The sequence below is a fragment of the Chiloscyllium punctatum genome, chromosome 25 (genome assembly GCF_047496795.1).
Source record: "Chiloscyllium punctatum isolate Juve2018m chromosome 25, sChiPun1.3, whole genome shotgun sequence".
Lineage (NCBI taxonomy): Eukaryota > Metazoa > Chordata > Chondrichthyes > Orectolobiformes > Hemiscylliidae > Chiloscyllium > Chiloscyllium punctatum.
This window is the reverse complement of record NC_092763.1, coordinates 67023992-67050162: the sequence shown is the minus strand read 5'-3', so window position 1 is coordinate 67050162 and position 26171 is coordinate 67023992. Positions and strand designations below refer to the sequence as shown.

The 26171-nt window shown below is 42.2% G+C and overlaps 1 protein-coding gene across 2 annotated transcripts in view; it reads left to right on the top strand.

The window, feature by feature from the left end:
- nalf2 (NALCN channel auxiliary factor 2) overlaps positions 1-26171 on the top strand; it is a 434493-nt gene that overhangs the window by 368541 nt on the left and 39781 nt on the right. For both annotated transcript variants that reach the window (XM_072595467.1, XM_072595468.1), the window contains exon 3: positions 14886-15057. In XM_072595467.1, the coding sequence (XP_072451568.1) occupies positions 14886-15057 (172 nt within the window). The remainder of the gene's footprint in view (positions 1-14885; positions 15058-26171) is intronic.

Here is a 26171-nt window from a genome sequence, read left to right as displayed (position 1 = left end):
CATGGTAAGTTTGAAAGTGATGTGTGACAAATGCAAACCCCAATCTTAAACTAAACAAAGTCAATTACATAATTATGAGAGGAAAGCTAAGGTTAGTTAAGCATACAGGCTAAAAGGTATGGCTGTCAATGAAGAATTTGATTCTTTTTTTTAACAAGCTCAAAATATCCAAAAAAATGTACGTACTATTACTAAAACAAAAAACCAAGAAGAAAGACTAATCTTTACAACTGACTCAGGAAGTTAAAGATAGCATTAGATTTTGATAGTTTTAAAATGCATTAAGAAGTCCAACTGTTTCAGCAATCAGCAAAGGGCTACCAGCACGTTGTTAAAAAGGAAAAATGTGGAATATGACAACAAATCAGCCAGAAATAGAAAAACAGATTTTAAGAGCTTTTTATAAGTAAATAGAAAGGAAGAGTGTAACTAAAGCAAACTTTGGCCAATTAGAAACAGAGACAGGAGAAGTCATTGTAGGAAATAATGAAATGGCAGAGAAATTGTGTTTGTCTTTGCAGGAGAAGATGCACATTTCATTCCAGAAATAGATGTTACCAAGGGAGCTAAGACAAGTTACAGGATTGGTATCAACAGAGAAAAAGCATCAAAAAACTTAAGGGGCTAAAATTTGACAAATTTGGAAGACATGGTGGCTCAATGGTTAGCACTGCTGCCTCACAGCGTCAGGGACCTGGGTTCAATTCCAGCCTCAGATGACTGTCTGTGTGGCTTTTGCACGATTTCCCCATGTCTGTGTGGGTTTCCTCCCTGTGCTCCCGTTTCCTCCCACAATCCAAAGATGTGCAGACCAGGTGAACTGACCAAGCCAAATTGCCCCATGGTGTCAGGGATGTGTAGGTTAGGTGCATTATTCAGCAGTAATTGTAGAGGACTGGGTCTGGGTGGGTTTCCTCTCCGGAGGGTCGGTGTGGACCTTTTGAGCTGAAGTGCCTATTTCCACACTGTAGGGAATCTCATCTAATCTCAGAACCTGATGGCCTATACCCTAAGGTTTCACAAGAGAAAGCTGCAAAGATAAAAGGACTGCTGGATACGATTTATCGAATTTTCTTAGACTCAAGAAAGGTACCAACAGATTGGAAGTTGGCAAATGTTATGCCATTTCCTAAGAATGAAAAGAATAGAGGAAATAAGGATATACAGGCCAGTTAATCTAACATTGTTAAGAGAATGCTGGGAAGGAAGGAAGTCTTAGCAATACACTTAGAGAAGCGTGATATAACTTTTCAGAAAGCATTCAATAAGGTACCACAAGGAGGTTAATGGGCAAGATGGAGAACCATGGAGTTGGGGATAATGTTTTCACAGGGACAGAAAATTGGTCAATGGACAGGAGGTGAGATGTTTGGCAGCCAGTGAATAGTGGGGTGCTACAATGGTCATGCTGAGGCCTCAGCCATTTACTAATGATTTAAATGAAAAGATACAGAGCAGTGTATCTAAATGTTCTGTTGATTGAGCAGGGTGGAATGAGCTGTGTGGAGAATGCAAGAAAGCTGTGAAGACATATAGACAGGTTAGGTGGAAGATGGATTATAATGTAGGAGGTTTGAAGTTTGGTCATAATAATCAAAAGACAGGCTATTGTTTGAGAGATATGAAACTTGACAGTGTTGGTATTCAAAAAGATTTGAGAGTGGTCATGCAGGGTTTACAGAGATATGGATTAAGGGACAGCTATTGTCAGACTTCTCATATACTGAAGTTGAACTTTCTCTGCACCTTCTCTGCAGCTGTAACACTACATTCTTTATTCTGTTCCATTACCCTGAAGTACTTATTTACAGTATGGCTTGCCTGGTGAGCACACAAAACAATATTTTTCGCTGTATTTCAATACAGGTAACAATAGTAAAATCAAAATCAAAATGAAAATCAAAAAGCAATACAGTAATCATGTGACACATCAATTTCTTATCTTTTGAACTTATACAATGAGTAATAGTAAGGTAACAAAACTCTTTTTTCTCTTCTTCTCTGTTTTGTATCTAAGATTTGTACCTAAGATGGCGTAATGTGGGGCGACATTGTAATCTCTTCACTGTACTCCTGTACTTATGTTCTTAAGTACACACGACAATAAGCCTAATTATAATTCTGTACTTTACTGCAGTGCACAAATGTTGAATTCTTGTTGCAGTTGTGTGGGGTTTTGTTTGACATGCTGCCTGCAGTTTTATTCAGAAATTATATACTTGTACTCATTAAATGCAGTACCATTTCTCCAGGTCACAGGCATCAGATTCTGTCCCAGGTTTCCTCACAGGGCGGTAAAACATTTCCAAGTTCTGGGATAATTGAATGAAACTTATTTGCAGCTTCATCCCTCTGATCTTATTTGCTGGGATTGCTCCAGCCACTTTTGCCTATTTTCAGCTGTCAATATTTTTCACTTTGTCTCCCTATTTAAAGAGCTGTTATCTGACTCATATCAGCAGAATTCTCCCTGCTAGACAGATAAGATTATGTTTGACTTCAGTGGTATCCTGGAGGTTTCTTCCAAATGGAAAATTGTTTGCTATAAAGAGACATTTGTTTAATTTGTTGAAATAGAAGCCAATAACAATTAAAAACAAGCAAGCTGTAAGGTCGCAGTTCAAATGATCCCATTATTCTCAAGCTCTGAGAGTTTAGTTGAAATAACTCTTCCCACTCTAAATCTATTTTTGACTGTTAGGTCAGGTTCTATTTGCTTCTCCTAACTGCAAATCATCTCAAAGGTGCCAACAGGCTTCAGTTAAAAACTTCAACACCTTCTTGGAGTTTGGTTTGTTTGTTATTCCTTGCACACAAAGGATTTGATTCCAGCACTGATTCAGGCAGTGGATATTTTCAGGCATCTAGTCCCTTGTACCTAGAGGGTCTCCAAAGGAACATTTGAGCATGTTGTAAAATGTACCAAGATGAGCTCTTCAAATCTTTGTATAAGCCCAGGTTGGTTACATGATTCCATGAGAGAATGCACAGGATGGTGAAGCTGTTGTGCTGTCAGCTCTGTCCTTCACAGGTCCCCACTTCCCAGCGGGGTGTGCCGGTACATGACCACTCATAGCGATGTTACAGCTTACCTTAGAGGCTCCTCTCCATATTCACTAAAGAGGATTTCTACAGTGCAGGTCATGCTGAGCCTTCAGGTTTCAGTAGAACTGTGTGTGCTCAGCTTTCAGAAACTTTCTTCTTTCAAAAATATACTTCATTCTTTTTCAAAAAAATCTCCAAAGTCACTAAAACAGTTAGGTTGTATACAGTAGCTTATGAAGAAAACAAACCAACATTGGAGTTTGACTGTATCCAACTAAACAAACCAAAGGAATATCTTACTTGTATGAGATTTGAGGCACTGGTTGTGTCAGATAAGTGAATAGATACTTATTTAACTTCAGCAGAAAGACCTCAGACTGTGGTCTTTCCCCACTGAGCCTTGGCGGCAGCTGCACTGACCTTTTTTTAGTCCCTCAGCATGTAATCCTTGACCTTGGAGTGCGCATAGAGCTTTTAGCTGCCTCTTGCCCTAAGGTCTGGAATTCACTCCCAAAACCTCACCAGGTCACCATCTCTCTCTCCCTTTCAAATGCTTTGACTAAGCTTTTAGCCATGTGTTCTAGTACCTCCTTAGGGGATGAATCTGGCTCTGTCCTATAACTGAAACACTTTTTATTATATTCTGTGTGCTACATAAATTCACATTGTTGCTAGTTTGTAAAACATGTTGTGGAAGAGTGCAGAAACGACAAGCGATTTATAATTATTTATACACCAGCATGCTCTGAGGACATTGCTCCTAATGAGTCACAAGATATAAAGAAAACTTAATGCCAGAAGTGTGACAACTGAAGTGTGAGAAATACAAGTGACAGAGGAAGTTAGCGCGACAGGAAAGACTTTTAACATGGATATAGATTGATGTATAATAAGTAATGTTTGTTTTTAACTCACAACAAAATTGTTGCTGGTTTTTAAAACTTACTATAAATTATGAAGCTTTAAAAATGTATTCTTTAATGGGAGATATTCCTCACCAGTAAGGGAAGCATTTGATACCCGTCCTTAATTCAGAGGTCACACGCAAGACACCAAATTTCCTTCCCTAAAGTATGTTAGGGAATGAAATTAGTTTTTACAGCAATCAATGATGGCTTCATGATTACCATTTCAAGAGTAGCTTTACTTTCCCAAATTTTATTGAATATCGTCCAGCTACAATGTGGGATTTGAACTCATTCCCCCAGAGTATTAGCTCAGGCTTTCTGGATTACTCGCCTGGTGACATTACCTCCACTACTTACACTCTCTCTTCAGCTGCTGACTTCCAGAGGCTTGGGAAATCCAGTCAATGTTCATCCTGTGAAGTGGATTAAAGCTGTGGTTGCTGGCTAACCTTTTAAAGGTTAATCGGCCAACTTTCTTTTGGGGCATGTGTTTATGATCAGATCTATGTCCCACTTACATTAAAGCTAGATGTCGGTGGATTGTCAATGGCTTGTGGTTGGGTTTGAGATGTTTGAAGTTTGCACCTAACCTTAACCTATCCATTTCTGGGGGGATTAAAATTCACTTTAAAAGCAGCAATCCCAAAGGAACAGTTCACAGTATAGCAAGTTACTCTCAATGTTTTTATTTTTCACTTGCTTGGTCTTATGTTCCATTGCTATTATGTTTAACTCAGTAAACCAGTCCAGTCCAGTGCACCTTAAAGGATGTTTAACAGGCAATAATTGACAATGAGACAAAGTAGGAAACATTGTAGGGCAGCACTGTGGCTCAGTGGTTAGCATAACCGCCTCACAGTGCTAGGGAACAGGGTTTGATTCCAGCCTCGGGCAACAGTTGTGTGGAATTTGCATACTCTTCCCATGTCTGCACAGGTTTCCTCCAGGTGGACTGATAGCTTCCCACAATCCAAAGATGTGTAGGTTAGGTGAATTAGCCATGGAAATGCAGAACTCCAGGGATTGGATATGCAGGTGGGGGGGTAGGTCTGGGTGGGATGCTCTTTGGAGAGTTGGGATGAACTCAATGGGCTGAATGGCCTGCTTCCATACTGTAGCGATTCTATCATTCTACAGTAGCACCGGAACCAGACATAACACGCGGAAACTACTGAGGTAGCAGCATCTGTGGAGAGCAAAGCAAAGTTAGCACATCAACTTGAATATGAATCTTTTTCAGAACTGAAGGAAGGGATAAACATGAGGGGCTTTATCCCATTCAATGGGGGAAGATAAAGAAATGGCAAATGGAAATGTCTGGAGATGAGGAGGTGAGGTTAAATGACAAAGATTGTTATGGAACATAGACTGCAGCAGTTCAAGAAGGCTGCTGAAAACCACCTTCTCAGTGGCAATTGTAGATGACCAATAAATGTTGCTTTAGTCAGCAACACTCGCATCTGTGGAATAGTAAAATAATAGAACCTGAGGGAATGAGAATGATAGTTGCAATGAGACAAAGCGCAAGTGTCCAGAGTAAATGTGAAAGACAGAATAATGAACAGTATGATTCAGACAAGAACATGGTCAAAAATCAGAATGAAAATGAAGGATAAAGTTCATGTCCTGAGGTTGTTGAGCTCAATGTTGAGTCTAGTGGAAGTCGCTCCTCCTACTAAATTTATGTTGGGTTTCACTGGAACATTACAATAGGATTAGGTTTAGGTATGTTGTACTGACCAGGGACAGAAACCTACTGGGGAGCTAGGTGATGAATTAAAATGGCAAGAGACTGGAGGTGCAATATGCTTGCAGACTCTGCAGATACATTCTGAAAAGTGATTACCAAGTTAGTGTCTAGTTTCCCTAATGTAGAGGAGACATCATCGTCAGAAACAAATAGTGAATTAAAGTGAAAGAAGTGCAATTAAGACTGTTTGGAGCTTTGGACGAAGGAGGAAGTAAAAGGACAGATGTTATGCCTCCTGCTATTGCATGGGATGGTCTATGGGAAGGGGCAAAGGTGCCTTCAGTTATTGAGGAGTAGACCAGGCTGTTATGAATGGAATGGCCTGTTCAGAAAACTGATGGGAGGGGAAAGAGGAGATGGGAATGGTGGAAGATGCTCCTTTTAAAGCAGACACTGGTGGGGTGGAAGGTAAAAACAAGAGACAAGAGAAACCTGTTCATGGTTCTGGGAGGGAGGGCAAGACATGAGAGAAAACATGCAGGAAATGGTCTGATATAGTTAAAGGCCCAACAACCACAGTGGAGGGAATTCTTCAACTTCTCTACTGAAAACGGCAGTGGCAGAATATTGAGGCCAGTTTTGGTTATTTTTAACCAACTGGTTCTGACAAGTTAGGAAACATGTTTGGAGCCGGTGAGACCCGAACTCAAATCTTTGCTGCCACTGCACCGTTAGGACCCCGGGAGAAATCTTGGTCAATGCAAAAGGAAGAAGCGCTGTTGTGGAAGATTGTATTGCCAAATCAAATCGGGTGAAGACTCTGCAGATGTTGCTGAGTGTTTCGAACTCTTTGCAGATTCGCAGCAGCTGCAGTATTTTGCTTGCATTTTCAGTTTTAAACACCACCAGGAGAGAGCTGGGGAAGCTGAAGGATTTGGAAAGGGGTTTCCAGGACTTGGGGCATGGGGGTGCTGAAAGCACTGTCACCAACAACGGAGGCAAATTAACTGGTTTAGTGCATTACAGACTTTAATGTGAGGAATACAGAACTTCAGCAAGATTCTACGTCCACAGGATTTTACAGAGATGGAGAAGAGCAAGTTCATGCAGGGATTTGAACAGTGAAGATTTTCGAACTGAGGCAATGATGGATCACATGAACATTTGTGAACAAGCACAGGTTGAGAATGAAATGACTGATGGACGAAGGTGAAAGAAGATAAGAAACTAGATGCTGTGTAGGCTGATTCAATTTATAGTTTGGACTGCCTGTAAGCAAAATTGTGCCTTTTGCATACATTGGGCACAATCTTCCATGCCAGGTGAAGATGGGTTCTGCAGCTCTTCACATGTTTTATTGGTGCGACTGGCATCTAATACTGGGCATTTAAGAGTCAACCACATTGCTGTGAGTCTGGAGTCACATGTAGGACAGATGTCCTTATGGTAAAGAGAAATCTCTCGCAGGTTAATGATGTTTGCTTTACGATGAATCACCATATTTATGGGGAAAGTGCTGTTTGGACTGAAATCCTAGAGCTGCCACAATACAGGAAATAGTTTCTGCTTCAAAAACTCTGGAGCAAGAAGTCCATGAATCTGTGTGGGGTCCTTCCCATGAAAGTAAGTGGTCTCCTTGACAAATTTGTACCAGTCAGTGGTGGCACTGATAAAAGCTGGCATATTCACCTTGGGAAGGATTAAAGCAGGCACGTCTCCATGCCAGTAGTTACTGCAACCTCAAAACTCCAAGTGGTGGTGAGACCTTGAAAGACAGACTACAGTCCCTTTAATTCAAAATCCCTCCTTGGACAGAAGAGCCTATCATCTGGCCCACTCTCCTTGATTTTCAGGAGACTGGGGAAGGAGTGAGAACAGTACTGCTCAGGGAATGAAGTCTTGGCAAAGTTCACTTGTTAGAAAATCAACCTCTTGATCAGAAAATTATCCTGCCATACCAACAGTGAGTCAATGAACAAGATTCTGGTGGACGAGGTGAGTTTTCTCTCGGTCTCTCACGGAACGGTTCAGGGAACATCTCTGGTCCGTAAGCAACAACTAACCCTACCTTCCTGTGGCCATCCATTTCAACACCCTGATCCCACTCCTCCCAATGACATGTTCATTCTGCGTCTCCTCCACCACCTAAACAAGGCTACCTGCAAACTGGAGGGAGAACACCTCATCTTCTGCCTTAGAGACCAACAATCACATGGACTCAACATTGAATTCACCAATTTCCAAATCTCTTCACCACTTTTCCCATCCCAGATCCAAGCCTCCTACTTGGACCTGCCCTCTTGATTGACTTATCTGTCCATCTTCTTTCCCATCTATCTGCTCCACCCTACTTTCGCCCACCTATCACCATCCCACCTACCTTTCCCCTAGCCTATCTCCCACCCCTATTTATCTTTAAGCCCCTTCCCCCTCTACAGTCCTGATGGAAGGTTAAGCCCGAAACATCTACTCTCTTGCTCCTCAGATGCTGCCTGACCTGCTGTGCTTTTTCCAGCACCATGCTTTGCTGACACTGACTTCTCCAGCATCTGCAATCCTCACTATCTCACAGTTTAAAGTGTGCAAGTCACTGCGTATGGTGCCATCTTAGGTATAAAGGTCCCTAGGTACAGCTTTCTCAGTTACAGTTCTTGGAAAAATAGGGAGGCAAACAAGTCCAGCATTGCAGATTTTAGGAATAAATTACAAATTGGAACGCCATGTCTCCAGACCATGCCTGGCTTTGCCTCAGAATTCATCAGGTCAGGAGATCACTCTGGTATCACCTCGAGACATTACATCCACACCAAGGCCACGCCTTGCCAAGAGACCACCACGTTGGGCTGCGGGGAGTTCGCCATGCCAGGCTGAGAGACTACCACGCATGGCTGCTGGGAGATCGCCATGCCAGGCCAAAAGGATGCCATGCCGGACTGAGAGGACTCCATGCCAGGCCAGGAAGCCACTACAACTGGGCCTGTGCTGAGGCCAGGAGTTGTGGGAGAGCAGGTCACAAGGATGGGAGAGACAATCTAGAGCCTGTGGATAACTCACACAGCACTATTAGCATAGAGGATAGATATGTGGGCGGCACGGTGGCACAGTGGTTAGCACTGCTGCCTCACAGCGCTAGAGACCCGGGTTCAATTCCCGCCTCAGGCGACTGACTGTGTGAAGTTTGCACGTTCTCCCCGTGTCTGCGTGGGTTTCCTCCGGGTGCTCCGGTTTCCTCCCACAGTCCAAAGATGTGAAGGTCAGGTGAATTGGCCATGCTAAATTGCCCGTAGTGTTAGGTAAGGGGTAAATGTAGGGGTATGGGTGGGTTGCGCTTCGGCGGGGCGGTGTGGACTTGTTGGGCCGAAGGGCCTGTTTCCACACTGTAAGTAATCTAATCTAATCTAATCATATGGCTGTCACCTTGATCGAGTGTAGAGTTTACCATCTAACCCAGCGTGCAGATTGACTCCTTCCATATCTCCAGGGAAGTCAATGGTCAGAAATATGCAGAAGCTAAAGCAAACAGAGTGGGAGATGGCCATAGGTTTCCTACCAGGAATGCACCCAGCCATACCCATCGCTGAAAATCTTCAGAGAAAGCCACAGCTTTCCTTCTCCTACGATGGTAGCACAATCTTTCAGATAAGAATCAACACACATTGTCACCAAAGGGCACACCACATGAAACACCTGTTTTCATCATTAAATTTCTCACGATTGCACTTTAGTTTATTAATGAGACTTGGTGCTTGTCATTTTGAAGTTTCTCCTAATGGGTGAATAGTACAGGTTCATAATGATGGCTGCACCAGTGCATGAGGAATGCTGGTTTTGGGCATTCAAACTTCAAGTGAATTCATTGAAATGAAGGATTTCCTGAGTTTACTGCTCAAATGTAGCTGATATCTCCCGACATTCAGCTTCTTTATTCTATGCCCCAGCTTCCCCTTACACTGCTGCCTTACCGTAATCCAAGTTAGACAGTGTAAATCTACTTCACAGAAGGCAATTAAGGGTCAAAAATCAATATAATCCAAGTGAAATGATTTTTAATTTAGTGAAATGGCTTGGTTTAGCTTCCATTTTTGGACTCATTAAAATAACCTAATATTTTTCAAGGATCTGCCTAGCCTCTTCCCTCATTCAATACTACTCCCTAGAATATACAAACGTTTAATTTCCAAACTAACTAAAAAAGACTTTTTTGATCATTAACTTATTTATCTTCATGGAGCTTGATCTGTACAGTCAATTGCTGTGTTTCCTATTTTACAAGTAACTATATGCCAATGTACTCCATTGATTGCAAAAAAGTTGAGGATAGACTTAGATCATAGAAGGGGCTATATAAATGTGGGTCCTTGGTCTCTTTCTAGCTGTGCAAAATACTGCCATTATGAAGCCCTGGTTCTGCACCTGATCCCCAGGATTGATTCCATTAAATCAGTTAAGTCTCACTGGGCCTTCATCCTGAAATAAATCATCTACCTTAAAATAAAATTTCATTAAGACTAAATCTTTCAATCTCTGGAACACAAACTGGCACAATGTGATGACTATTTGACCTTCCATCCTTAGGCTAGTGAAAGCACTTAGGTAATGCACGAGCTATCCGTGTTTATTATTTTTCTATGTTGCCCCTGGTCACTGATGCCTGTGGGCTAACTGCAGCATAGCCTCTTAAATCCAAGCCTCAAAACCACAGTCTACTCTCTGCTATTTCATTTAAGCTAGTGGCCGATAATGTACAGGTCTCTTGTGACAAATTTGACAAACACACAAATCTTGCATTAAATACTTTTCTTTCTCCCAAGTAAAACAGAATCTTATAAAAGGCCCTTCAGCAAAGTCAGATAGAGTGATACATCATGGAAACAGACTCTTCGGTCCAACTAGTCCACACCAACCATTTTCCAAACTAAACCAGTCCCAATTGCCTCTGTTTGGCCTATATTCCTCCAAACCTTTCTTATTCATCTTCTTATCCAAATGTCTTTTAAATGTTGTAACTGTACCCACATCTATGACTTCCTCTGGCAATTCATTCCACACATGAAACACTCTGTGTCAGAATATTGCCCCTCATGTCCTTTCAAAAACTTCTCCTCTCACCTTAAAGATATGCCCCATAGTTTTGAACTCTTTCACCCTGGGGAAAAGACCCTTGCTATTCACTTTATCTATACTTCTCATAATTTTATGAACCCCTATAAGGTTACCCTTCAACTTCCTGTTCTCCAGTGACAAAAGTCTCAGCCTATTTTTATAACTCAAACCCTCCATTCCCAGCAATGTGCTGGTAAATCTTTTCTGAACCCTTCATATAACAAGATGAGCAGGACTGCACACAGTACTCCAGAGGAAGCTTCATCAACTTCTTATACAGCCTCAACATGATGTCCCAACTCCTATACTCAAAGGTCTGAAGCAATGGACTGATGGAGAGGATCATTTGTGGGCGGCACGGTGGCACAGTGGTTAGCACTGCTGCCTCACAGTGCCAGAGACCCGGGTTCAATTCCCGCCTCAGGCGACTGACTGTGTGGAGTTTGCACATTCTCCCCGTGTCTGCGTGGGTTTCCTCCGGGTGCTCCGGTTTCCTCCCACAGTCCAAAGATGTGCAGGGCAGGTGAATTGGCCATGCTAAATTGTCAGTAGCATTAGGTAAGGGGTAGATGTAGGGGTATGGGTGTGTTGTGCTTCGGCGCGGCGGTGTGGACTTGTTGGGCCGAAGGGCCTGTTTCCACACTGTAAGTAATCTAATCTGGACTGCACATATCCGAACACATTATTGTACTGGTATTTCTGCTTCTCATGTCAGGGAAAATCTTCAACTGAACAGTACCAACACCTTGGTTATCTTTCTCCTCCATTTCTTCTTGAACCAACTCTCTTGGGCTCTAAGCTAACAGTTGTGGCCTCTTTATTGTGAAATCTGGCTGCGACTGTAGATAGCAGCAAACCCATTCTAATTATGGTCTCCCCCAGCAGTTCAATCATACACTGAAGTGATGCTACAATATTATTATTGTTGACCTATTGACTGGGGCATTGGCAAGCACAGCATGATTTTCTAAACTGTTTAAGGAAAACTTTCAAACTGCTCATGAATTTCAGCAACAAAATAGGTGTGAATAACAAAGTGATGTTTTCTGCTGTAAAATCCCAAATGATACACATTGTTCACTTCAGTCTGAAGAACCAGAAGGTTGTCTACTTTATTCTGGTAATTGAAGCAGGTTAATGATTAGATGAAAACAGCAGCTGCACTGTTTTAGTTATTGGCTGGAGGTACGTAAATATTTTCATGCAGTTGTGATCACCATTGCATGCCTGCTATTTAACTGAGGATGGTACTTGACAAATTAATTTATACTTCAGTGCTTTTGTCATATATTACATGTAATTCAATGAATGCATACATCAAAAAGCAATGCCATTTTAGAAAGGATGCAGGAAAAAATGGGGCTGGAGAGAAGGAAGTTTGGTTATGTGAACAAATCGATAAAGTTGAGAGAAGAGAGAATTATAAGGAGATTTGATTGAGGTGATTAAAATCATGAGAGATCTCGACAAAGTTGATAGAGAGAGATTGTTCCCAATGGTGGAAGGGTCAAGAACCAGAAGACACCAATTTAAAGTCAATGACGAAAGGCGAAATAGTGACATGAGGAAAACAAATTCACTCAGTGAGCCGTTAGGAAATGGAATCAATGTTGAAGAGTCTGGTAGAAGCAGTTTCAATTGAAATTTATCTGAAAAAAATCTGTTCAAGCGTTGTGTGGGAAAAAATTGGTTGAGTTTGCCTAGTTGGGCTAAGTTACTCTTGCAGAGAGCCAGCACAGACAAAATTGTCTCCCTCTGTGCTGATTCTATTAAATTGGAGCCACTTACTGTTCCTAGAAAAGCTCTCTCAAGAAACCTCACTCGATCCAGAAACAGGTTAGTTCCCATGAAATCAGAAAGCTACTGATGATTGGCAGTAAACATTGAGATAATCTTGGTCATAGGACCATCTTGGATATCCTCTACTGACCACACTATTTAGTGCCCTGCCCGACTGGTTGACAAACACTGCTTCAACAAGTTCAGTCCCTTGATGCAGAAATTGACACATAAATAGGGAAAGCAGCTATTACCATTGGCCAAGTCATGAAACATACATGGAATATCATTCGGCTGATGCTTAAGATTAAACCTATATAGTCTACCTTCTCAATCCCTTCTTGCATGGTTGCGCAATGTGGGTTACTTGCAACTATCAAGAAAAGAAGTTTTAAACAATTTCCATTCTTTCTGTCTGCAGCACATTCCAGGTGCACCTTCCCAAAGGCAGAGCCCCAAGGTCCTCACTCAACAATCAGATTTGGCTTTGTTACCTCCAGTATTTGTGGGAAAGAAGATGGTTGCCAGATATATCAGCAGAGGGTCACTAGCTGTCAATAGAAACAGTTGACAACCACCTCCTGTAGTATGGTATACACCACCAAGATGGCCAATGGTTGAAGTTACTTGATATCAGTCACGAAAGCTGAAAACAATATCCCATAATGACACTTAGGGCAGGACTTGCATCTCAAGGATTGGACTCTTTAGCTGCCAGCAAAGGCACTCTATATGAAGACAGCCCATCCAAAATGTACTTGTTTAATCTGTGTCTATTATCTTGTATTGATGAAAGAAAGCTGGAGATAAAAACTGAGTGTTTAGTGAACTGTTTGCAAATTGAATTCACACAATTATCCAGTCTGCCCCAGCAAACATTTTTAGAAGCAGCAAACAGACCCCTTGTGATCTTCATGAAGGGAGTGATGGTACCATGTGATACTTATCCAGTCTTAATCCTGCTTTTACATCTTGCCATGCTCATTAGGTTTGAAGTACATATTGTAAGATCCATGTCCTCAAATACATCTGGTAAAGCAATAAACAATGCAGGATATATACAATGTGCTAACCATTATAACGGGAATGCTCATTCAAAAATCACATAAACTCTGCGAAGGTCAGACGCATAAAACATACAATGGGAGATTTTGGTTTGCCTGCTGCCCAGTCCCACTGACAGATCAGGCAATGGGCAGACAATAAAAATCTTCCACCCATGGACTGCCTAGTTCAAAGTTTGAGTCTTCACGCACTGGATGAGTAGCGATTCAACCTAGAACAACCTTGCTTCTATACGTGTCCCAGTTCAGGACATTTATACAACTGTTCAATGATATGAGAAGAGCCCCATTGGTACTTGATCTAAGGCAATCTCATGAGCAGTTTCCAAGGGTCTCACAGGATCTACTCCAGAAATGGCACACATACGTTTTCTAAATGATGTTTACAGGGTCAAGATTTTGTCTTGCCGCATTTCCTTTTGTCCATCCACCCAGCATACTTTGGCTTCCCCATCTGTTTTCAATGCATTGTTCTGGCTTCACTTCAACCTTGAGACTGGTTCCATTGGTACTGATAGATTCATGCTATTATGCTCCCTGCCAGCTGTCCACCAGATTTACACTGGAGTTAGAAATTGTCTTCCGTAATATCTGGATTATGGTGGATGAGGTCCAGTCACTGGGAACTGATGGGAGGCACTGAAAATGTAAAATGATTAATGTCTCCACAAAGAAGCGAGAGAGAACAAAAGGGGGAAAAAAAAGTAAAGTTAGAGCAAGTGCATGCCACTGGACTCTCCTTAATGTCAGGGCTGCCCTGTGGGAATAGGAAGAACCTCTCTCTCTAGGTCATGGCTCAGAAAATCTAAAATAAGAGCATAAGATGCTTTAATAAGATGGATTATTCCATCAACACAAAAAAATAAACATTTTATTTATCACATTGCGTTTCAGGTTTGTGATCCAATGCCAATCAATTACTCTTACTGGAAATGATTATCAAAAACATTTGGAAACTTATTTTTGGAAACCACTAAAATGTCAGCTTAGAAAACAAGTGAGTCTGTCAGGTCACAACTGTGCTGGAGGAACTGGAATACTTTACTGGGCTTAGATGTAATGCCAGATAGTGAAATTGGATCAGAATTTGGAGACAACGGGAAAATACGGACCTGGGTGAATCCTGCATCGGACTTATTGATAGTTTAATGGATCGACCTTGTTTATCCACTACAAATACTTTTAACTGAAATGTATTGATTTGTCCAGATGCCAGAATATTTAAAAATGTGTCTTTTTTCTTTCTTTCTCTAACCTCTAACCCCAACCCAAATCTCCCCTCCCTTGTTTCTTTAGGCAGTCTACAAAGCGTGGCTGTGCTCGGAATATTTCAAAGCCACACAGCTGCTGTGTCCTCGCAGGATTCCTTGTAAGCAATACTGCCTGGAAGTCCAGGCCCGGTGTCCATTTATTCTACCAGACAATGAAGACCTAATCTATGGCGGGTTGCCAAGCTTCATCTGCACAGGTACAGATCCATCATTGGTAAAAACAATATGACTCTAGCTCTATGTTTACAAAATTCTCAAAGGCATCCTCCAGCGCTTCTTCCACCATCTCTAATCCCTTGCTGCATTTAGACAGTGAATGACCGAACGAGATTCAGTCACGGCTGAGCTTGATCCCGTTCCTCACCCAACACTCAAAGACACTAAATAGCTGTAAGCTGTGGATGCTGGAAATGTGAAACACAATCAGACAACATTGGAAGCATATCAGTCGCCAACCCTTGGGGAAACGAAGGACTTGCATGGACACAATGACTTTTACAGCCACCCCAAAGCCAATGAGAATACAGCAGCCAATAACTTACAGCACACTCCTGCGAACAGCATAGGATAACAATCTGAGAACTGTTTTTTGTAATGTTGTTTTAGGGATAAGTATTGGCCAGGACAATATAAAGGAATTAAGTGTCAGCACATGTGTAACAGTGATGATACATATGATGCAATATAGCTGTAGGGACCCTAATTATGTGGAGACATTTATAAGTAGGCAGAAGCTTTATCAGTGTGTAGGAAAATCTGTACATGTACAATGCTCTCAATGGAGAGTTTTGAGGATAGCATGTTGGACTCAAAAAACAGTATTTAAGGCCAAAGCTAGTTAGACCCCATTCACACAGTGAAAAAGATACTGAGCTAACAGCACTTATGCAAATACTTATGCATTGGATCCTTTATGTTGAGAAAATTTCAGTATTTCCTCTCAGAATTTAATAGCATTAGCATCGCTGCATCCCTGTCATCATCTTGGGGGTTGCCATTGACCAGAAATTGAGCTGGACCAGCCATATACACAGCGTGTCTGCGAGACCAGATCAGAGGCTTGGAATTCTGTGGTAAGTGTTCGCCTTCTGACTCTCAAACCCTGCCCATCGTCTACACAGCACTGGTCAGGAGTTTTATGAAATATTCTCCACTTACCTGCAGCAATGCTCAAGAGACTCAGCTCAGGACAAATCAGCTAACTTGATTTAATAGCCACCTTAGCCATTCATTCCCTGCACCACTGCTGCAGTGACAGCCATCTGTACTATTCACAGGATTCACTGTAATAACCCACCAGGGTTCCTTTGACAGCACCTTCCAAACCATAACTTCTATAATCTACAATGACAAATTAGTCGATGGATGGGAATTCAACAAACTGCAAGTTCCCTTCCAAACCACACTCAATCTTGACTTGAAACCAACTTCTTTTAATGTGACTGGATCAAACACATCGCACTCCCTCATTAATCTAATTACTGGAGTTACCTAAAAGACCAAAAGACGTAAGAGCAGAAGTGGGCCATTCAGCCCATTGAGTCTGCTCTAACATTCAATTAGATCATGGTTGATCTGATAAAAACATCAACTCCACTTTCTTGCCTTTACCCATTACCCTTTATTCCCCGACTGATCAAAAAATCTGTCTCAGCCTTAACAACCCAGCCTCGACGTCCTTTTGTGGAAAAGAATTCCACAGCTTCACTACATAAAACCTAAAGAGCTACGGATGCAGTAAATCAGAAACAAAAACTGAAGTTGCTGGGAAAGCTCAGCAGGTCTGGCAGCATCTGTGAAGAGAAATCAGAGTTAACATTTCAGATCCAGTGACGCATGCAAGGGTCACTGGACCTGAAACATTAACTCTGATTTCCCTTCACAGATAATGCCAAAGTTTTTCCAGCAATTTCTGTTTTTGTCCACAGATTCACTATCTTCTGAGAGTGGAAATTCCTTCTTATTTATCTTAAATTTGTGACCCCCTTACGGTCTCTGGTCCTAGACTCTCGCACAAAGGAAATAATCTCTTTCTGCATCTACTCGGTAAGTCCTTAAGAATCATCTATGTTTCAAAAAGGTTGTCTCTTATTCTTCAATAAGAACAGGCCCAACCTACCTAACCTTACCTCATAAGACTCAGGATGAGTGTGGTGAATTTTCTCTAGACTGTGGGCAATGTCAGTAATTTTCTCAGGTTCAAGCACCCAAAACTGTTCATGTATTCCGACCATAGTCTGATTACTGCCTTGCGTAGTTTTAGCAAAATCTCCTGATACTTATGCTTCAATCTCTTTGAAATGAAGGCCAACATTTCATTTGACATCCCTATTGCCTCTTGAATTTGGATGCTAGCTTTTTCTGATTCATGCACAAGGATTCCCAAATCCTTCTGTTCTGTAGTTTTCTGCAGTCTTTCTCCATTTGAATAATACTCAGCTCCTCCATTCTTCCTGTCAAAGTGCACAGCCTCATATTTCCCCACATTACATTGCATTAGGCAAGTGTTTGCTCATTTGTTGAACCTGTCAATATCACTGCGCAGACTCCTCCAAGCGTGCTCCCAATCAAGTCATGGTTTTAGAACAAAGAACAAAGAAAATTTACAGCCCAAGAGGGTGTGGGGTTGTGGGAAGTGGAGGAAGTGGAGATAACCAACAACCAGGTGTCAGCAGCAGGCAGCAAAGGGCTATGGGAGTGAGGGGGTGGGGGAATGGAGCTGGGAGTTGACAGGCAGCAGAGGGGGGAGTTGGGAGTTGACAAATGGGGGGAAGGGAGGAGGGAGTTTTGGGGTACAGGTGCAGCAGCAAACCCCAATGCCTGGGTGTGGCCTCTGTCAGGGCCACTTCCCCAGTAAAGCAGCAGATGGAGATGCCGTTGTAGTGAAGACGAAGCAAGTCTGGCAAAGGGTCCACAGCCATGGAGACTCATTGGCAGATACCGTTAGTGAGGAGAAAATACCACTTCATCAGCCCCAGCCCCATTCCCATTTCTGCCTCCCCAACCCCTTGTCCCTAAATTCCTCATCCCCAGCTCTCTCTTTTCCATCCTTCTCTCATCCTCATCTCTCTCTCAAATCTATTTCCTCCATCCCTAACCACTTATCCCTAGCCCCTCATCAGCAGCACATGTAGACATTTACTGCAGCCTTTCGTGGTCAGCTGAAATAATTGGCTGCACATGCACAGAAAAGCAATTCTAAAGTTTTGGGTAATCATAGTAATGACCATAGTGCCGTGAATGAGATCCCAATATCTCTCTTACTTTGGTTTTGGGCATAACCCTTTAAGGGTTCTAGACTGAGCAGATCTTCCTTCATTATTTCCCCTTTGCAAGGCCAAGAGTGCTAATGCAAGAATTCTGTCATTATTGATTAGATTCCCTACAGTGTGGAAACAGGCCCTTTGGCCCAACAGGTCCACACTGACCCTCCAAAGAGCAACCCACCCAGATCCATTCCCTTATACCAAACACTACGGGAAATTTAGCATGGCCAATTCACCTAAACTGCACATCTTTGGACTGTGGGGAGAAATCAGAGCACCCCGAGGAAACCCACGCAGACACGGGCAGAATATGCAAACTCCACACAAACAGTTGCCCGAGGCGGAAATTGAACCCAGGTCCCTGGTGCTGTGAGGCAGCAGTGCTAACCACTGAGCCACTGTGCCGTCCCAAATCTATGCTGAAAGAGCTGTTGTTGAACTCAAAACTATTCTGTGAGGAGATACCCTTGTGCCATTTTCTGAAATGAGTCTGAGGAATGCAGAAATGCCTCATTTCATTCATTTGTTTCCTCTGTGTGCCCATTTATAATGGGGCCATGTCTGTTGTCTTTTGCATCTATTTCCTGTTATTTCATCTGCCTGCTACCTTTTCTTCCCCTTGTCCAATGGACAGGGTACATTGGTAGCCAAGCTGTTAAGCCTCTGGGTCCATGCTATAAACTATGCAACCTATTCCCAGGAGCCCTGGAGGTTTTTGCTGACTTAGTTCAGTTCAGTCCATGTGGTGGCAGGCCCATTCTCTGTGGAATGGAGAAAAGCAGCCAGTACTGTCATTCCTATTGCATAGGAGAAAGTGAGGACTGCAGATGCTGGAGATCAGAGCTGAAAATGTGTTGCTGGAAAAGCGCAGCAGGTCAGGCAGCATCCAAGGAGCAGGAGAATCGATGTTTCGGGCATAAGCCCTTCTTCCAGCAACACATTTTCAGCTTCATTCCTATTGCATACCCAATGTCTCCTGCAGGAAAGTGCGTTCACTGAAGACATGGTTGGCTCAACGACAATGCTTCCCATGGCCAGGTAACTTGCTTGCACTCATCGTGGCATCTCCTTAAAGAAGGAATAAGGTAGCAGAGGAAGTTCCTCTTGTGGAACCTCTCTCTAGCACAGTCAGAAGGGGAAATTGTTGGAATATAGAAGAGACAATTCTCTGATAACAGGTAACAAGTCCAAGAGATAATTCTGGGATGCAATCAGCAAGCACTAGATGAGGACAAGAATGATCTCAGTAGCTACTTTCTTCATCTTTTTGTCTGTTGTCCGAGCTAAATATGAATGAAGATGATATGCTTTGAAGATAATCGAAAAGGCGCCATATAAATGCCTTAACTGTTTCCTAACTGGCCACTGTTTGCACTTAAGAAGAATGTGAGTATCTGCAGTTTGTAGCTTAACTGATTGCATTGTCACTGGTTAAGTGAGGGAGACACATATCTTTAAAGTTTATCATCTGACACCAACATAGAATACATTACATGATCCTTAGAGAGAGAGCATGATGTGTTTGCCAGAATGCTTCCCACCTTCTGCAGTTGGTGGGCACCATAGGATCTGGGCTATTTCATCATCTCCAAAATGTTTAGAATTTAGTAAATTTCCTTTGGAATTTTACTGAGCTTTTCTTTTTATTACAGTGTCCCCTAGAGGCTGACTGCTGTAATTTCATTAAAGATGTTTTCTAATCAACCTATTACACACTTGAACACAAGCCTCCTGCCCTAACAGGTAGGGGCGCTACCACTGCGCCACAAGAGACCCCGAATTATGTTGAATTTGATTATTTTAAATTAGTTGAATGCATAGCCGTTATGCTATAAATTCTTTTGCTCCCAATTCTGTGTTTTATGGTCCTGCTTCACAACCACCTGATGAAGAAGCAGCGCTTTGAAAGCTAGTGCTTCCAAATAAACCTGTTGGGCTATAACCTGGTATTGCGTGACTTTTAACTTTGTCCACCCCAGTCCAATACCGGCTCCTCCAAATCTTGCGTAGCCCAGTTCAGCCTGACCCATTCCCCACTGCACCCCCCACTCAAATTCCCAACCATTGAATATTCCAGCTCCACCATCATTCACACAGATGTCCATAATATCTTATGGCATATCCCTGACCGCAGAAATTCAAATGCAATCTGGATTGCTGCAGGTCAGCAGATGAAACTTCCACAGGTTTTAGCTATAGCCATGGCGCATATAAGGTCATATTTAGTTCAGGGACAGAAGTTGAGAATATGCTGCGAATATTTATTCCTTCTATTTGTACTTTTTTTTTGAACTGGATTTGTACTGGATTGATGAAATGCTGTAGAGTAGCTGCTTGTAAAAAGTTTATTTGGAGATGTTTAACATTGAATAAAGTAGCACCTCTGGTGCAAAGTTTCAATACTGTAGGCTACTTTTAGCTTTTACAATTGTTAGAATCTTGTCAGCTGTTTTCAATCATTAAAAACCACGGTTTGTGCTGGTGAGCTATGCCATGCACAGTTTGAGTACCATGTGCAGAGTCCAACATTCCCCAACCTTATAATGCTGTAGAGAGACATTGAAAGCATGACTATCATTAGCAGGGCTGTGAAAATAAGCCAATACTATATCCTTTAATGAAACATGAAAGCAATAGTATTAGTGATACACTCTTTCTCTATGTAATTCCTTCCTCTGCTTTGCCATCTCTCAATTGCTTTGCAATCTACCTACATAGGGGACTTGCATTTGCTTCATGAGACCTATTTCTCCTGCTTTCTCCCACTGTCTTCCAAGAGAAAGCAGGAGAACCCTCATTCAATACAGATTAATATTAGAAATTGGACAGAGAGAGACTTAGGCCTGATGATGTATTAATTGCTATAGCTGCAAACAGCAAAATAATGCATGAAGGTTAAATTTGTGAGGCAGTGTTCTGATTTGGAATCTTGATTGTTTCGTGTGTAGAATGCTGAATCAGGGTTATAATGTTTCAGGTTTCAGTCATAAATCAGCAGAATCAGGGAAAGAGGAATTCACACCAAAATGGATAGATCACTTTTTAATAGCATCATAATGCAATGGGAATGTTCATAACATATGAATAAATTACACTGCTTCCCACCTTTTGAAAAGTTGTATTTTGCTAAAATAAACTATTTTTAGTCCTTTTTACGTAGAACTGGAAAACAATCCAATCTTTGAGAATAGGCACACTTGACAAAACAACAATGGAATTGTTTTCTTCTTCAGTTCATATCTATGAATTGAGCCGACCAACTAGTTTATGAAGTCCTTCTGATCTCACAACTTGTGGTTTAAGTTCATAACTTGCCAGAAGCTTTTGTTTCTTTCTTTCAGACAATCACTTTACTTGCTTTCCTTCAATCCATTTTTATGATTTTGTGGTTTATGATCTCAGTGCATTTATGAACAGCCTATGTTTTTTGGTTAATTTTCTTTTTCTAACTTGCTTTCATGTTGTACAAGTCATCCTTCCTCTCTTGGTTCAATTCCAGTTGCAATCTTTTAATTTCCATTTCATGAAGTCCATCTTCACTTTCTGAAATAGTTGACTTACCCATGACTGTGGTTGTAAAGCAGTTTTGGCAGCTCACCTCTACAATTTTGACAGTACATCTGCTAATAAATCATCCTCAATCACCATTCTGACCAGGCTAATACACAAAACGTCTGGCTATGGATTGCATGCTAACAATTCCCGTGTGTTCTATATTACACTCTGCCAGAAACTTGGCTCTTAAAAACAAGATACTGCCACTCTGTAATCTTCCAGTACCCTCATCCAGTTGAATGAGCTCTTCTCATGTCAAATTTCAGTGTCTCTGTGGCAGAATCCTGGAACTCTTTCTCTAATCGCATTGTGATCTATCTACAGCACATGGACTACAGCAGTTCAAGAAGGTAGCTCAACACCATCTTCTCCAGGGCAGTTGGGGTAGGCAATGATGCCCACAAACATGAATAAAAAACCTTTTTCTTCAACCCCTTTTACTTTCTGTGAATGAAGGATACTGCTGTAGCTGCCTGCATTATCTTATCTATACTGGGCTTCTTTTATGGCATATATGGAATGCTGCTTGTTCCAATCTTACAGACAAACCCCCTCAAAATGCTCTTTTTTATTACCTTAGTGACTATTGGTGTCTATTCCTTCTTCCAAAATGAATTTTAAAATGTTATCCATCAGTCTTCTTTTTTAGTCCATCTCTGACTCTTCCCTTCCCTTAACTTCTCTGTCTCAATAATAGGGGATAGGCTAACAACCAATATTCACGACAAACTCATGGACTCCCATTGCAATCTTAACTAGACCACTTCACAATAATTTCCAGTAACTCCACTCCATTCTCCCTGTTTCTCTTTTCTGTTTCATCCTTTTAGACAATCCAAATTTCTATACCAGTGCTTCTGATTTGTCTTTCTTTGACCTCAACCAAGATTTCCCTCCCACAGGCTTAATTCCACCATGTACAGTACTGGTAGCACCTGCGAGGAGAAAACAGAGTTAATGTTTCAAGCTCAGAGACCCTTCTTCAGAACAGTTGGGTCTTTTCTGAAAAAGGGTCTCTGGACTCGTAACATTAACTCTGCATTCTTTCCACAGATGCTACCAGACTTGCTGAGTTGCTTAACCATTTCTGTTTTCTCGCTTGTTTCAGACCTCCAGCATCCCCAGCTCTTTGTTCTTGTACTTTCATGTATTTCCTCACTCATCATTTTCCAATCCTCCCTCAAATATGATAGGGCTCCCCCATCCTCACCAGTCCCCACTGTCCTAGGTTCCATGGATCATACTCCACCATATGCATCATTTCCAGTATGATACATAGAACATAGAAACGTACAGCACAGAACAGGCCTTTTGGTCCACAATGTTGTGCCGAGAATTAATCCCAATGTAAAATAAAATAACCTACGCACCCCTCAATTCACTGCTGTCCATTTGCATGTCCAGCAGTAGCTTAAATGTCCCTAATGACACTACTTCCACTACCACCGCTGGCAACGCATTCCATGCATTCACAACTCTCTGCATAAAGAAACTTCCTCTGACGCCCCCCTCGGAACCTTTCTCCTAATACCTTAAGGCTATGACCCTTCGTGCCCGTCAATCCTGTCCTGGGGAAAAGTCTCTGGCTATTGACTCTATCCATGCCTCTCATTACCTTGTATACCTCAATCAGGTCACCTCCCTTCCTCCTCTCCAGAGAGAAAAGTCCAAGCTTAGTCAACCTCTCTTCCTAAGGTAAGCCCTCCAATCTAGACAGCATCCTGGTAAACCTTCTTTGTACCCTCTCCAAAGCCTCTGTATCTTTCCTGTAGTAGGGTGACCAGAACTGGACACAATATTCCAAGTGTGGTCTCACAAGAAATGTCTAGAGCTGTAGCAAAACCTCACAGCTCTTAAACTCAATCCCCTTGTTAATGAAAGCCAAAATGCCATATGCTTTCTTAACAGCCCTATCCACTTGGTTGGCAACTTTGAGGGATCTATGCACTTGAACACCAATATCCCTCTGTTCTTCTACAGTGCCAAGAATCCTGTCTTTAATCCTGCATTCAGCATTTGAGTTCGACCTTCCAAAATGCATCACTTCGCATTTATCCAGGTTTAATTCCATCTGCCATTTCTCAGCCCAGCTCTGCATCCTGTCTATGTCACGCTGCAGCCTGCAATAGCCCTCGATACTATCAACGGCACCTCCAACCTTTGTGTCATCTGCAAATTTGCTAACACACCCCTCAACCTCCTCAAACAAGTCATTTATAAAAGCTACAAAGAGCAGAGGCCCAGAAACAGAGCCCTGCGGGACCCCACTCAACACTGACCTCAAGGCAGAATACTTTCCATCTACAACCACTCTTTGCCTTCTTCAGCCAGCCAATTCTGAATCCAGATAGCCAAATCTCCCTGTATCCCATAATTCCTGACTTTCTGAATGAGCCTACCATGGCGAACCTTATCGAATGCCTTGCTGAAGTCCACATACACCACATCCACTGCTCGATCTTCATTGAGCTATCTTGTCACCTCCTCAAAGATCTCAAAAAGATTTGTGAGGCATGACCTGCCCCTCACAAAGCCATGCTAACTGCCTTTAATCACACTATGCTTTTCCAATTAGTCATAAATCCTATCCCTCAGAATTCTTTCCAAAACTTTGCTGACCACAGACATAAGACTGACTGGTCTGTAATTGCCAGGGATTTCCCTCTTCCCTTTCTTGAAAAGAGGAACGACATTCAACTCCTTCCAATCCTCTGGTACGACTCCCGTGGAGATTGAGGAAGCAAAGATCTTTGCCAGCGGCTTAGCAACCTCCTTTCTCGTTTCCTGGAGCAGCCTAGGATAAATCTGGTCTGGCCCTGGGGACTTATCAATCTTAATGTTTGCCAAAATTTCCAGTACATCAACTTCATCATTCGTGATGTGTTCAAGCCTGTATCCCAGCTCTTCAAAGTTCTCATTCACAACAAGGTCCTTTCCTTAGTGAAAATCAAAGCAAAAAACTCATTTAGGGCTTCCCCTATCTGCTCAGACTCCACGCACATGCTCCCTATGCTATCCCTGATCAGCCCTCCCTTCTCCCTGATCATTCTCTTATTCCTCACATATGAGTAAAATGCCTTTGGTTCTCCCTAATACTTCTTGCCAAGCCTTTTTTGTGCCCCCTCCTGGCTCTCCTCAATCCATTTCTGAGCTCCTTTCCAGCAAGCCTGTAATTCTTTAAAGCTGTGCTAGATCCTTGCTTCCTCTACCTTCTTCCTCTTGTTGCGAAGCTCCTCTGTTCTCGTCATCCAAGGTTCCTTAATCTTGCCCTTTCTTGCCTGTCCCAGAGGAACAAATTTGTGCATCACTTGCAGCAACTGCTCCTTAAACAGTCTCCACATGTCTGCTGTGCCCTTTCTGTGGAACAATTGCTCCCAGTCTGTACTTCCCAACTCCTGTCTGATAGCATCATAATTCCTTTTCCGAATTAAATATCTTCCCTTAGTAACTGCTCCTTTCTCTCTCCAAGGCTATGGTAAATGTGGATTTCGCTGCTCGTTGGATGCTGCCTGAACTGCTGTGCTCTTCCAGCACCACTAATCCAGTATTTGCTTTCCAGCATCTGCAGTCATTGTTTTTACCTCTATGGTAAATGTGAGGCAGTTGTGGTCACTGCCACCAAAGGGTTCACCCACCGTGAGATCTGACACCTTTCCTAGCTCATTGCTGAGCACCAAATCCAAAATGGCCTCTCCCCTCATCGGTCTGACTACATACTGAGTAAGCAGACCCTCCTGAACACACTTGACAAAATGGGCTCCATCCAAACCATCTACACTGAGGAGGTTCCAGTCGATATTGGGAAAGTTGAAATCATCCATAACAATAATCCTGCTACATCTCAATTTTTCCAAATTCTGCAAGCCTATGAGTTCTTCAATCTCTCTACTGCTTTTAGGGGGTCTGTAGAAAACCCCCAATATGGTGGCTGCTCCCTTGGTGTTCCTAACTTCCACCCATACTGACTCAGGAGACAAACCCTCCTCAACAACTTCGTTTCTGTTGCTACGATGCACTCTCTGATTAGCAATGCTACATCCCCTCCTTTTTCCACCCTCCTTGTTCTTTTTAAATGTTCTAAACCCTGGAACATCTAGCAACCATTCCTGCCCTTTGTGAAACCCACATCTCCGCTATGGCCACAACATCATAGCCCCAAGTACCATACCACTACCAAATACACTTTTGCTTCCTCTTCCCTTTCAGGACTCTAAAGGGCATGTTCATTCCATGACACCATTTTCCATTCCTCAAAGAGTCCGACAAGTTTCTGAGAGCGCCGATTCATGTGAGCGTAGGAGATGCAGCAATTGCCCTTTGAAGTCTTCCCTTCTCAACATCCAGAAATATTACATTTTACATTGAATGATGAATATTCTCCTTTTAAATTAAAGTCATCCATACATGCATATACTCAACATCAACTATGTAAGTGACCAAAATACCACAGACGCTAAAAATTTGAAACAAAAACAGAAAGTTCTGGAAAC